The sequence below is a fragment of the Gadus morhua genome, chromosome 7, assembly GCF_902167405.1.
Source record: "Gadus morhua chromosome 7, gadMor3.0, whole genome shotgun sequence".
NCBI classification, from domain to species: domain Eukaryota; kingdom Metazoa; phylum Chordata; class Actinopteri; order Gadiformes; family Gadidae; genus Gadus; species Gadus morhua.
Genome location: NC_044054.1, coordinates 18279610 through 18292068, shown reverse-complemented (window position 1 = coordinate 18292068; position 12459 = coordinate 18279610). Strand labels below are relative to the sequence as shown.

The window sequence follows — 12459 nt, the reverse complement described above, 5'->3', positions numbered from 1 at the left end:
AAATGCATTGTGGGTCCGTCCGTTCCGTCAGCTCCGTCTCTTGCGTTAAGAAGTTGAGAAAATTTTAACTTTTCAGGCAGCAACGGATCCGTCAGCCAATCAGATCATGGCTCCGTCGGCAAATACCACTCCCCCATCTGTCAGACACGCCTTCCGTCGTCCGTTGATGGACGGATGCAGCCAGTAATACTATGGCTTACGCTTTTCAAGCTAAATTTGCAAGCAGAATAGAATGCAAGAATTAGAAACGATATGAAATGATGTGTTCTTTCGTTGCTATAAATAAAGGCACATTGGCAGGTTATTAACTGTGGTATGAGACGATATTTCAAACGCTCAAGGTAAATCTCTTCTTGGGAAGGGAATAGATTAGGCTTCTCCACCAATTCACTGAGTCATCCATTATGCTGCTGGGGCTGTGAGATGTATTTATACGCTTCTCGGTTAAGCTAGGGCTCTTTCCAATGATCTATGTTGTGACTGCAGAGATGAACTTGCGCTTCAGAGTGGTCTGATGTTAATTGATCAGGCCATTATCCACAGTTTTCCATATAACAAATAGGAATATATCATGAAACTGCTAGAATATTTATGAGGGTTTTCTCTTGAGCTGTAGCTTAGTCAAGAGGCCAGAAGCATTGCATATGAAATGAGGCACCCTGATCAATTGAATCTCATCTTCAAGTTTAATGCTGTGTTCAAGACAGCTCGGAACTCAGAAAAAACGAGATCCGACATTGAAATTTAGGTATAATTCCTGTGTTCTTACTTGACCAACTTGAGTATAATTTGATGTGTAATTATGCAATACGTTATTGTTTATATTTTGCTCTGATTATATCAATATTTGGAATTTAACGGCTACTTTATCTATAAAAAGGTCTACCCAATGTTAATCTCTCTTATTCATACGTTTCCAAAAGAAGCATAAATTGCTGCTGCATAAATTTGATTTATTCAGAATTTGCATGAATTTCTTAAATTTAACTCCCCGAGACGAGTTAACGATCGCAGCAGGACTGATGTCGGAAACTCCCCGAACTGAAACTTCAGAGTTCCAAAGAAATATTGTGTAGCAAGCCTTGTTTCTTTTTTGTCTTTTTCTTTATTACAATAATTCACTGGAATACGGAAGTTGCATGCTTAAACTAAGACCTCTATTCCACCCTGGTCAATCCCAGCTAAAGGCCAGCTGTGTTTTGTCAGAGATCGGGCTTGGAGAACACAGAATCCACTGCGATGTTGGTGCAAGTCGGCACAGAGACGTGGGAAAAAGCCAAGCCAACTCATTTCACTCATTTGATTTGTGGTGTTATCTCCAAGGTGGAGGGGTTGAGTGGTGGGCTGTCATCAGCTGGACAGATAAGCAGAGCTTTTTCAGAGCCTTGCTACACCAAGGAACACTGCTCGACTGTTTCTTCTCTTTCCTCTGCAGACGGAGGGTCTACGGTCACCGGGCGGGCAGTCAGCCCATGAAGAACTTTAAATATAGCTTTAACATTTCTTTATATTTTTAACCAGCCTCTGATATGTATTTAATGTAACTCAGTCAGGACCCACACACAGATAGTGGAATGCAAGCACTTTTGGAGATTCTGCGCTCTCCAAACTATGTTTGTCCAGCCAGTTCAGTCATGATTTGGCAAGTGCCCGCATGGTCAAAAAAGGGAACTTTGCAGAGGTCCAGCCTCTTGCGGTCTCCCCTGCAGAGGGGAAGGGATGCTTGGGAGAGTCTGTAATGCAGGGTAATGCTGCCAAAGGGGTCGGGTATGTGCAAACGTTTTGATAGGAGCACCCGAGGTGGTTTGTATACCGATGTAGCAATAGTCGTATTGTCATTGAAATAACATGGCTGCTTTTTTGTATTTTTGGGTTCACCCACTGGCAGCTGGTTGTCAACACCATGATCCAGGGCTGCATCAAGTTGCCAAAGCTATTGTTTTTCTTGTTGTTTTTTACTACTTATATGACGACATACTACAACTGGCAAGGCAACATGAGAGTTTAGCCATAAGAACACACAACGCAAAGGACCCAAACCTAAACAAGCTAATCTAAACGTATTTGTAATACATGAAAGGCTCATTTGTTTATTCAGTCTTGATTCTGAATGTCTCTTTAAGTACGGAAGAAAGTGTGTGTGTGTGTGTGTGTGTGTGTGTGTGTGTGTGTGTGTGTGTGTGTGTGTGTGTGTGTGTGTGTGTGTGTGTGTGTGTGTGTGTGTGTGTGTGTGTGTGTGTGTGTGTGTACACTTAACGGTGTTCCCATCTGTGTGTGTGCATACAAAAGTATGCTTTGGTTTATAAACATGCATGTGTGTGACCCTTTGAACTCAATTGGAAGCTCTTGAGTATGTTGATGTAGTGATCTTAATGCACGAGTGTGTCCAGCTGCATCTGCTTGCTGTCTGTCTCCCATTCGGACAAATATCTCTGACATGGAAAGACATTTTCTCCTTCAATACAAAACATTTCAATGTTTTTAATCAGTCAAAATTAAAACTTGATTGCATGTCTGTATAAATTAAATAGCCCACCATCCCTCCTGAAATATATTTGTTTGCAGCATCTAGGAAACCAACCGTGATTTCCTTTTGTTCACTTCTGCTAACATAAATTAGATCAATTGCAAGGGACCCCATTTCCCTCTCATGAAATAACAACTTGGATTCTACCCATGGGGCCCAAAGCCAAGCCCTGGGTTGTATATCCGTGCCCCACTCTCTACACACCATGTCCGGGCAAAAGAAGATAGGCCGCCCCATTTTGGAGAGCTTGGAAGCAATGGAAGCTGCGCTAATTTTGGCTCTCTATAGCAGTTGGCACAGAAAATGAACTCTCTGCTACTCTGTTTCGCCCTTTCACCCTTGCAAAAGCGATTTTTTATCTTAATGTGTTCAACCTGGTTGAATAAGAATGTCCTGGTATTTTGTTGTTTGTTGTAAACTGTGGCATCAGTGTGTTGGCACATAACACTGAGGCTTGATAGAAACATAAAAGCATATCTGGCTTCCGTAATACAATATAAAGCAGGATATTGGTGTGGTACAGAATGTAGGACAAAGCCAATTTGATACCTCGCTTTATGACTGTAGGGTTGAAGCAAAGGTTGAAAATGTGACTTGCATGTTATCTTCTAATTTTAATGTATGAAATTAAAACTTACAATCATAAACTTCTTTCCACTCTGTAATTATACGTATGATCCAACATATCCCTTCAAACAGGCTCTGGATCTCATTGAAGCAATGACTTGACTTGTATTCTGTTTAGATATCCAGTTATTCTGGTGGGTTTTGTCTATGTAGTGTTTATTATTGTGTTTATTATTCGTGGTTGTGTTGCTCTGCCGTACACACACCTGAGATGGATGAACTCAAACATGGCAGCTCTCCCTGATGTGTTTTTCTTTTTTTATCTTGAAAGGCTTTGGCTGGTTAAATAACGTCAGATCACTGAGATGGCACAACTATTGTTAGTCTGGGATTAGATACAGGCTTCTATTTGATCAGGGGTTTGCAAATCCTTCTCATGCTTCAATCTGTTCATGAATATTGTACTTTCATCAGTTTGGAGTGATTGTTCCAGAAAGAGGCCTCTAACATTCAATCTTTGTAAACAATCCGGCTTGTTCAGAGCAATCGTCTTAAAGTATCTTCCTTGTTTGAGCAGAATGTTCCCATGCTTCAAACTTCCTGATGTGTTGGGGGAGTTTTGGCCGCCTCATTGTCCATCAACATAAAGACGCCGGGGCAATACCATTAGCATGCAGGACAGCCAGGATTATTTACTTCACATGATTAAAGAGGCCATGGTTAAGTGGGCTTCCGTGGCTCGCCAGGTCTTTTGCTATACAGCCTTTCTTCTAGATTGAAGTGATCCTGATGAGAGTTCCTCACCTTACCGGCCATATTCTCAACACGAGTTTCCACTGGGCAGACTCTGATGTGGACACATACTAAATAATAACTTTGTCATGCTGACTGCAAGGGAGATGAGACCTCTGGAGGACTGAGCTGCTTGTCATTGACTTCAGCTTGCGTTGGAGGTGGGGAATCCATCATGGCTCCACTGTCTGTTTTTGTATTTTGATGGCGGCATCTCTGCTCTGAGTGGGCTTTCTGTAGGAGCACGGCAAATGAAATAAACGTTTCTCTTCAGTTCAGTGCAATCCAGTAATGGCTTTCTCTAGCAGAGTGTCATGTGATAAATAAATTCAACTGCCGAGCCCCCCCCTTCTTTCTGAGTTTGTAGTGTGTAACCCTTTACTGATTTGCCTTCTGTCCGACCTCTTTCAATTCATTTCAATCGTTATAGCAACTTTGGTTTTGCTAAATGCATAGCACAATCCACATTCTGGTTATGAATGCTTAACCTTTCCTTGGCCAAAGGGATTAGATTATGATGCGTTGTTGATGAAATTGCAAAAATAATCTCATCAACTCACAAATCTATCATTTGTTACACACATAAGATTATGTCCTTGCCCATATTATGCGTCCTTCACCCAAATACTATCTTTTCATGTTCTGCAAAATTCCCCTTAGTATTGTGTCAGTAGAGATTTGTTTGAAAATGAATTGAATGTCTGGTTGTGATTGTAATATCATTGTAGCTAGTGTAACTTTGCAATGTATGTCACAGTTTTTATTTATGTATGCATTTTTAAACACATTATACGAGGTCTTCCATCCAAATGAGTTATTTTTCTTGTCTGCGAAAAAACCGTCTCGATATTGACGTTACGGGCCCAAGCATGTCAAGAGTAGCTATAGGCAGCCTATGACAACTATCAGTGTATTGTATTCTGGTCTTCATTCATGTAACTTATCAATTATTGTGCGTCAAAGCAAGCATTTTACCCCTAAATTAGTCACAAAATGTTCCAGATTAAAAACCTCATACAGCTGAGATGCCAGCAATCATTGGAACATTGCCCTTCAGAGATTAAAATAGTCACTATTATTGGACATAGCTCAGGGATTATTGAAACTTTTACTTTTAAGCATTAGCCAAACACCTCTACGTAGACACATACCAATTATTTTTATTATTTATTTATTTATATACAAAACGTAATGCTAGGCCAGACAATTTAAAGGAATTTAAAGATTTTTGATGCCGGCCGTCCATCAGGACTCCCTCCAAGGCCACTCCCCCAAAACAGTTGACTAGTTTGCTAGCTTTAGCAATTGTTCTGCCTAGCCTTAGTTAATTCACACAGGTAGTTTGGTAGGTAGGTAGACAGACGGATAAGACATCCAATAATTTAATTTGAGCAAATGGAAATGATTGGCCGGGCTTATTATACGCCTTTGACAGCCATGGATACTGGATTTTTATAAATATCTTTTTTGATTTTATGATTGGCGCCCAGATGTTAACATGATTTCAACAAATCTGCCAAAAATAAATCAAAAATAAATGTACTACATTACCTTTAACATCATAGTATTTATACTGTTATTTCCAGTTTATATTCCAATAGTTCCAATAGTTCCATTAGTATGACTTTGTACACCATAATTAGTGTTGAGGTTAAGAATAATTTATAACCTTCTATTTGGTCTGGACCAATGCAAACTCATCCCCATCAGCGTCATGGCGATGTTTTTCTTTGGACCGGTAAGAGGAAAGGAATGCTGGTAAGTACGGATGTCTGAAGGCTAGGTTCCTGATGACCCACTCCAGGCCCTGGCAGCTCTCTGACATGGCTAATACCAGACAACAGGAAGACACACACGGGCTCATGTTTTTGTTCTCCGACATGACTGGAAAGTACTGGTCATTTCTCTTCCTGGAACACCAGTGGTGAAAAGGGGTGGGAGCAAAGCTTGTGAGAGTGAGAAATTATTGACAGGAGCATGTCTGACATTTCACGCTAAGCCACTTCGTCATCCCCGGTGCCAGGGATCTTCAAGCAGCTGTGGACATCACCTAGTGTCGTTAACCCTTTGGTATCTCTGCGAGACACTGCACTTTGCCCTCATTGCACTCTTGAACAGACTCTTGAATGACTACAATAGCTGTGTGATACTGTCTGGAGTCCAGCAACAAGCCCCCCTAGCTGTGAATTAAGAGCTTATCTTCATTACGATCAGAGGATCCCTTCCCGACCGTTACTGTGCTCAAGGAAGCAACTTGCCATAAAGTAATAAATTGATAACAAGGTGAGGTACGTTTGGTCTGGAATTATGCGAAAGACGAAATGCACATGTCCTAAAAGAAACAAAGCTATTGAGCATGCTCCAGAGAACATAACTGGAAATTAGAATGTGGACCATATTAGGTCATTTGGAGTTGTTTTTAATGGTTTGGTTAGTGGCCTGTTGAAGCTGGCAGTTCATGTCTTCCTGTTTGGCACGTTGCCCATGCCCCAGAGTTCCTCAATGTATCTTCACATACAAAACAGCCAAGATAAGATGATTGTTTATTGATTCCGTACTCCAAGAAAGCACTGTTATTTGACCTTCTACATCTACGCCATAGAATTTCTAGTCTCCATTATTTCTGGGTTTTGGAAGGCCATCAATAGAAATTCATTGATTTATTCTAGCAAATTAACTATGTTCTATCCAAAGTCTGTGTCTGCTTATCGTTTGCTCTTTAGTATCAATGAGTGCAAGTTTCCCCCCAACTGTGTGAGGATTTATTTTCTATTGGGATGAAGACAGGTTAATCTCTTGGTCATTTATTTTGCAGCTTGACACCTGTTTGTGCTGACCTAGAGCGAGAAATGGAAATACAATAGAAACATCATATTACCATTAAATGCGATGGCAAAATGTCATATTTTTGGTCTGTTCAGTCATAGTTTATATTTTCCCCAACCCCAAATAGCGATATTGCATCACTACAGCAATTTTCTTTGGTTAAATAATCTATCGACATCTGTTTACCAGTTCATAAATTCTCTACTATGGACACCAGTGGAGTTCATTGTATTACAGGAGCTTTGTCTTAGCTGGCCATTTTCTCTGGCTGAATTTCCAGTTTCCCAAAGAATAGCTGTACTCTAGCCATCACTATACTGCAAACCAATTGTATTGTATGTCTGAAACTTCATTGGTACCTTCCCCACAGTTACCCTAAGGCAAGCTAAACTCGAGGTGAGCTTTGCAGTCATTCAAACTCAAAGCACCGTGCCATATTTTACTCATAAAATGCAAACTTGGCATTTTATATTCCCATTGCTGTTCCTCTATTCCAAGCTAATAAGTTATAATCGTTCCATATAACCTCCTCGCATTGAAACATATTGAGACATATTTTGGCCGGCACAGTAGCTGTTCATGTCCTGATTCCAGGAGAGAAGGAGATTAAAGCGATAGACATTCTGCAGCTGCTGTTCAGGCATGGGAATAGGGGATGAGGTTGTACAGTAAGCCAACACGTCTTGGGACTTCTGATTAAATGGACTCCAAGGGACGGGCAGCCGTTGACTGCGATAGAAGGGTCTTGGATTTCTAGGGACTGAGTTCCTTCTGCTTTCTTCGTTGGAAATGTTCCTCAGCCGTTTAACCAGAAGTTCCTTTTCCAGAGATTGCATCATTGGCTTCACAATTGTTTGATTCTGTTGATGCTCGCTGCTCGCATAATTCCGACTTGTGTCATCCTCAACCCCACATAAAGCCAGTTGTTGTGATGTCATGGGTAAAAAGAGACAATGGGGTTCATGTGCTCCATCTGGGTTTCATTCACTCAGCGCTGGAGAAGACCTGAGCTCCGAGAGCTGGTTCTGATGGTGTGGAGTCGGCAGCATTAAGTGGGAGTTGTCATCTTAATGGAAAGTGACCAGATCATGAATACATCTGACTTCTCTTAGTTTTAACTCATCTTTCCCTCTATCGCTCCGCATCTTCTTCTCTCTCTCTCTCTAACAGTAAGATGGAACGCAACAGTACCCGCTCTAGAACAGATGCATTGTCCCTTCCTGACTGTGTGGTTGACGAATTGCCCAGCATGCAATAGCGATGCGCATCACAGCATGCCATTTCTGCCATGCAACATTACATAATTTACCATTGGCACTCATGATGTCCTCATTCTGTCAGTTATTTTCCTTCTTTGAAATGGCAGATTTTTTAGATACATTAAAAATGTTAAATATAATTTTGATGCTGCTCATGTGTGATAATCCAGAGACTAGTTGATCGGAAGCGTTGCACAATGGGATAAGGGTCTCATTTCTCTTGGTGATTTGTGAAGGAAGCAACTTTAACTAAAAGCCAAGACACACCGATTATTTTGAGTGTCACTCAGGGAGCATTTTCTTAAATCTCCTCTGAACCCTTATGCATTTTGAAACCACTTGTTCTTCGATGACCCCTCCTGTGTTATGCCCTGCGTCGGATGAATAAAACACTTTGACTTTGAATGTACTTCGAATGACTTCCTTGTGACTCAAATAAGAGCCTGCTTTTCTCCCTGCAATAGCTTTGTCGTGAACATCTCCTCTGTGTTCTTTATTCTCTCTGTGCTTCCGTTCTCCCTCTCCTCCACAGCAGCACGTGCTGCGTATGCTTACCAGAGATCTGGACTACTATGTTATAGACCTGGCAGGCCTGTTTCCGACGTGGTTAAATTAGGGATCAGTCTCGGTGAAGTGTCTGTCAAAGCCAGGCTACTTGGACAGCCATGCTGAACTAGGCCAAGTGGCTTGTCTGTAAAAAATGTGTGTATGTATTTGTATGCCTGTCAATGCCATAAGTGTGTTGTTCCGGTAGATATGCCCTGTCTATCTTTGCACACAGACTGCCTGTCTGCCTTGTGTGTCGGTCGGCCCTATTGGTTTGATGACTGACTCTGTGTGTGTGTGTGTGTGTGTGTGTGTGTGTGTGTGTGTGTGTGTGTGTGTGTGTGTGTGTGTGTGTGTGTGTGTGTGTGTGTGTGTGTGTGTGTGTGTGTGGTGGTACAGGCCCTCTCTTTGTGTTAATGTGCGGCCAAAGCCACTTTGTGCCGGAATGTTCCACGTGCTGGGAGACCATTGTCATCCATTGGAAACGTCCAGCCCATCTCACCCCTGGTGTGTGTGCTGTGTTTGTGTGTGGCTGTGTGGCTGTTTGCTGATTTTATAAAAAACAACAACAATAAAGGCTATTCAGCCGGCACACTGCTCTCGTCGGCCATCTTGGTCTGGAAAGGTCCCCGACCAACAGCCCACGTTAATGCCGCTAAATGCCACAGTGGAACTCTGCCAGGGCACCGATTGACCCCAGTGATCCAACACACAGAGGTTGCCAGTCAGACACTCTTTGTCATCTAGCCGCTACAGAAGGCCTGAATGGCCTGCTGAGAGTGACCGGCAATATGAACTCACTGAGGAATGGCATCTATTGTAACAAGTGAATACAAATAGAAGACATCAGCCGCGTTTTTCAACCAAAAGTACCAAGAACTTTTAGTCCCAGGGACTAGCGTACAAGGAACCTAAAGGTTCCTTCAGCTTTTTGTTGTCTGCGTTTCCTTCGCGGTCTAAAGCCCCATGAAGGTTACGCATATTAGTCAGCTGAAGTAAGAAAGTGCAACAATACTGTATCACACTATATTGGAAACTACATGAATTTTATTAGAGCTTTCTGTTACATATGCATGCATCTTTATAGCAGTCGGTGCTGCAAGCCAATCTTTAGAATGTTTACCCCCTTTCCTCCTTGAGAGAGAGAGCCTACTTTTAGTTATCAGACTACAACCTCAAAAATCAAGGTCTCCAAATTAAACATGGATAAATGACACATTCATCATAATTCCCCTCGGCTATGAGATATTTATTGTCCCATTTTTATCTGAGTTTTTTGTGTGGTTTATTTATTGTGAGCCTGATCTGAAAGTAAGCAAAGTGTTTTTACGACCTATTGGAATAAATTGCCACGAGTTGGCTGCTCGACCAATCAGAAATGTTCAATGCTGCAAAGTGCCTGTACTTGTGGAGAAAAAAAAATCGGGTATAATGATCCCCGGAACCTCATTTTGACCTTGGTCCCTGGAGTGGAAACAGACTTGAGGCCCTTGTGAGTTCCTCCAAAGGTTCTTAGTTCCTGGGGATAGGTTCTCCGATGGAAACGTAGATTTATATGGTTTTATGTATTAGTGTTGCCCTCTTGCATATAACTGTAGTTGTTAGAGTGTAAGCTGGTTTCCCAACTGCTGAATGTTATGTTAGTTAACCTTCGCGGTAAACAAACAAATATTGGTTTCAAGACGAGGGTCATGTTTCTAGCTCACTGAGGAGCTAAATGTCAATAGTTCATTGAGAAATCTCAGTCTTTTGGTGGACATTTTCTAGTCTAAGAAGTTCCTTATGTTACTTCTTACTTATTTCAGTACTTTCAGACTGCATGTGAGTACGTATAATTATATGGGAATTAACTTTGTTGCATATAATTATATAAGGACATTTGCAATCTGTCCCCTGTACCTGTCCTCTAGGTGTACTGATTATTATTATTATTATTATTATACCTTAACATGCCTCCTATTCTCTCGTTAAGGTGCCACGGGGAACAAGAAGTCCGGCATCCCTGCACCCAAAGAGCTCCCCACCAGTATCACCAGGGACCGCGTCTCTCTGAGAGAGCATCTCAAGAACTCCACTGCCAAGAAGATTGTTTCCAGTGCCAGCACGTCCAGCCTCTCCTCCATAGCCAGGCACCCGCGCAGCACAGCCAGGGCTCGGGGCGATGCGGAGAGCCCGGACAAGGGCCTTCTGGAGTCCCAGGTCAAAGAGCTCCAGGCTGAGGCCAAGGCCAAGGACAACGAGATCAACAACCTGAGGATGGAGCTGCAGCGCTTCAGAGAGAAGGCCCCCGCCGCCTCCCCGACCGCAGAGACACCGGGCTCCGACTCGTCCCAAGAGGAGTCCCCCGAGCATGGGCCGGTTCAGGTGTCAGACGTCCTGGTGATGGTCGGGGAGCTCAGGGAAAAGAACGCCAAGTTCCAGAAGGAGCTGGCCGGCCTCCGGGAGGAGAACCAGACTCTGAAGGAGACGCTGCTGGGCCTGGAGGCTTCTTCCAAGCCCATGCTCAACGGCCTCCCGTCAGACTCAAACGCCTCCCCTCCTGGGGAAAACAGCCCACCCTCCGCCGGCAGCCCACTCAGATCCTCCCTCTCCTCCAGCGCTGACATCAAGGACGCCTCGTCCCCCGACTGCTCAGAGTTCGAGAAGATCCCGTCCCACTCCACCTCCGCCTGCAGCAGCATCAGCAGCGACGCCACCAGCGTACCAGCGGGGAACGGCGCGGCGGGGAACGGCGCGGCGGGGACCGGCGTCTCCGTGCAGAGCCTCACCGACCAGATATACAAGATGGAGGAGAGCCACCACAGCACGGCCGAGGAGCTGCAGGCCACACTGCAGGAGCTGGCCGACCAGCAGCAGGTGGTCCAGGAGCTCACCGCCGAGAACGAGCGGCTGGCCCAGGACAAGCGGCTCCTGCAGTCCTCCCTCCAGCAACAGAGGGAGCGGGTGGACCTGGTGGCCCAGAAGAACGAGGTGCTGGCAGGGCGGCTCCAGGAGCAGGCCCAGGCCCAGGCCCAGAGGGAGGAGGAGCTGGGCAGCCAGGCTCCACGACACGCCGAGCTGGAGCAGCGGTACGGCGAGCTGGTGGAGAGCTCCCGCTTCGAGCGGGAGAAGCTGGTGGACATCCAGCAGCAGCTGACGGGCAGCCTGCGCGCCCTGGAGCAGGAGCACCAGGAGGCCCAGGCCCAAGCACGCAGCCTCAGAGAGGAGCGGGATGGCCTGCAGGAGCAGCTGGAGCTGGCGGCCCAGGTCGGAGATCAGGCAGCCAAGGCCGCCGAGGGGCAGCGGGCCTGCGGCGAGGGCCTGAGGCTGGACAACAGCCGGCTCAAAGCCCAGGTGGACATCGAGAGGCAGAAGGTCACGGAGCTCAAAGCCATGCAGAGCGCCAGCGACAGCACAGAGCTGCAGGGGCTACTGAAGGCGGCACACGAGGAGAAGGACCGGCTGGAGGTCGAGCTGTCGGAGCTGAGGCAGGAGTTGCTGCAGGCGCAGGGGGAGGCGGAGCACGCTAAAGACACCAACTCCAAGGTACAGCACAGGGTACTGCTGCAATACTGCACTCTGTTTAGACAGTATGAGGGTACTGCTACAGTACTGCACTCCGTTTAGGTGGTATGAGGGACGGGTACTACTACAGTACTGCACTCTGTTTAGATGCTGTCCGGGTACGACTGCAGTACTGCACTCTGTTTAGAAGGTATGAGGGAGGGTACTACTACAGTACTGCACTCTGTTTAGACGGTATCAGGGTACTACTACAGTACTGCACTCTGTTTAGACGGTATCAGGGTACGACTGCAGTACTGCACTCTGTTTAGACGGTATCAGGGTAGTACTACAGTACTGCATTCTGTTTAGAGGGTTTGAGGGTAGTACTACAGTACTGCATTCTGTTTAGAGGGTTTGAGGGTACTATTACAGCACTGCACTCAGTTGCGTTGGTAT

The 12459-nt window shown here is 44.8% G+C and overlaps 1 protein-coding gene across 4 annotated transcripts in view; it reads left to right on the top strand.

Moving 5' to 3' along the window:
• specc1 (sperm antigen with calponin homology and coiled-coil domains 1) overlaps nt 1-12459 on the top strand; it is a 68051-nt gene that overhangs the window by 26342 nt on the left and 29250 nt on the right. For all 4 annotated transcript variants that reach the window (XM_030361139.1, XM_030361140.1, XM_030361141.1 and 1 more), the window contains one exon: nt 10490-12042. In XM_030361139.1, the coding sequence (XP_030216999.1) occupies nt 10490-12042 (1553 nt within the window). The remainder of the gene's footprint in view (nt 1-10489; nt 12043-12459) is intronic.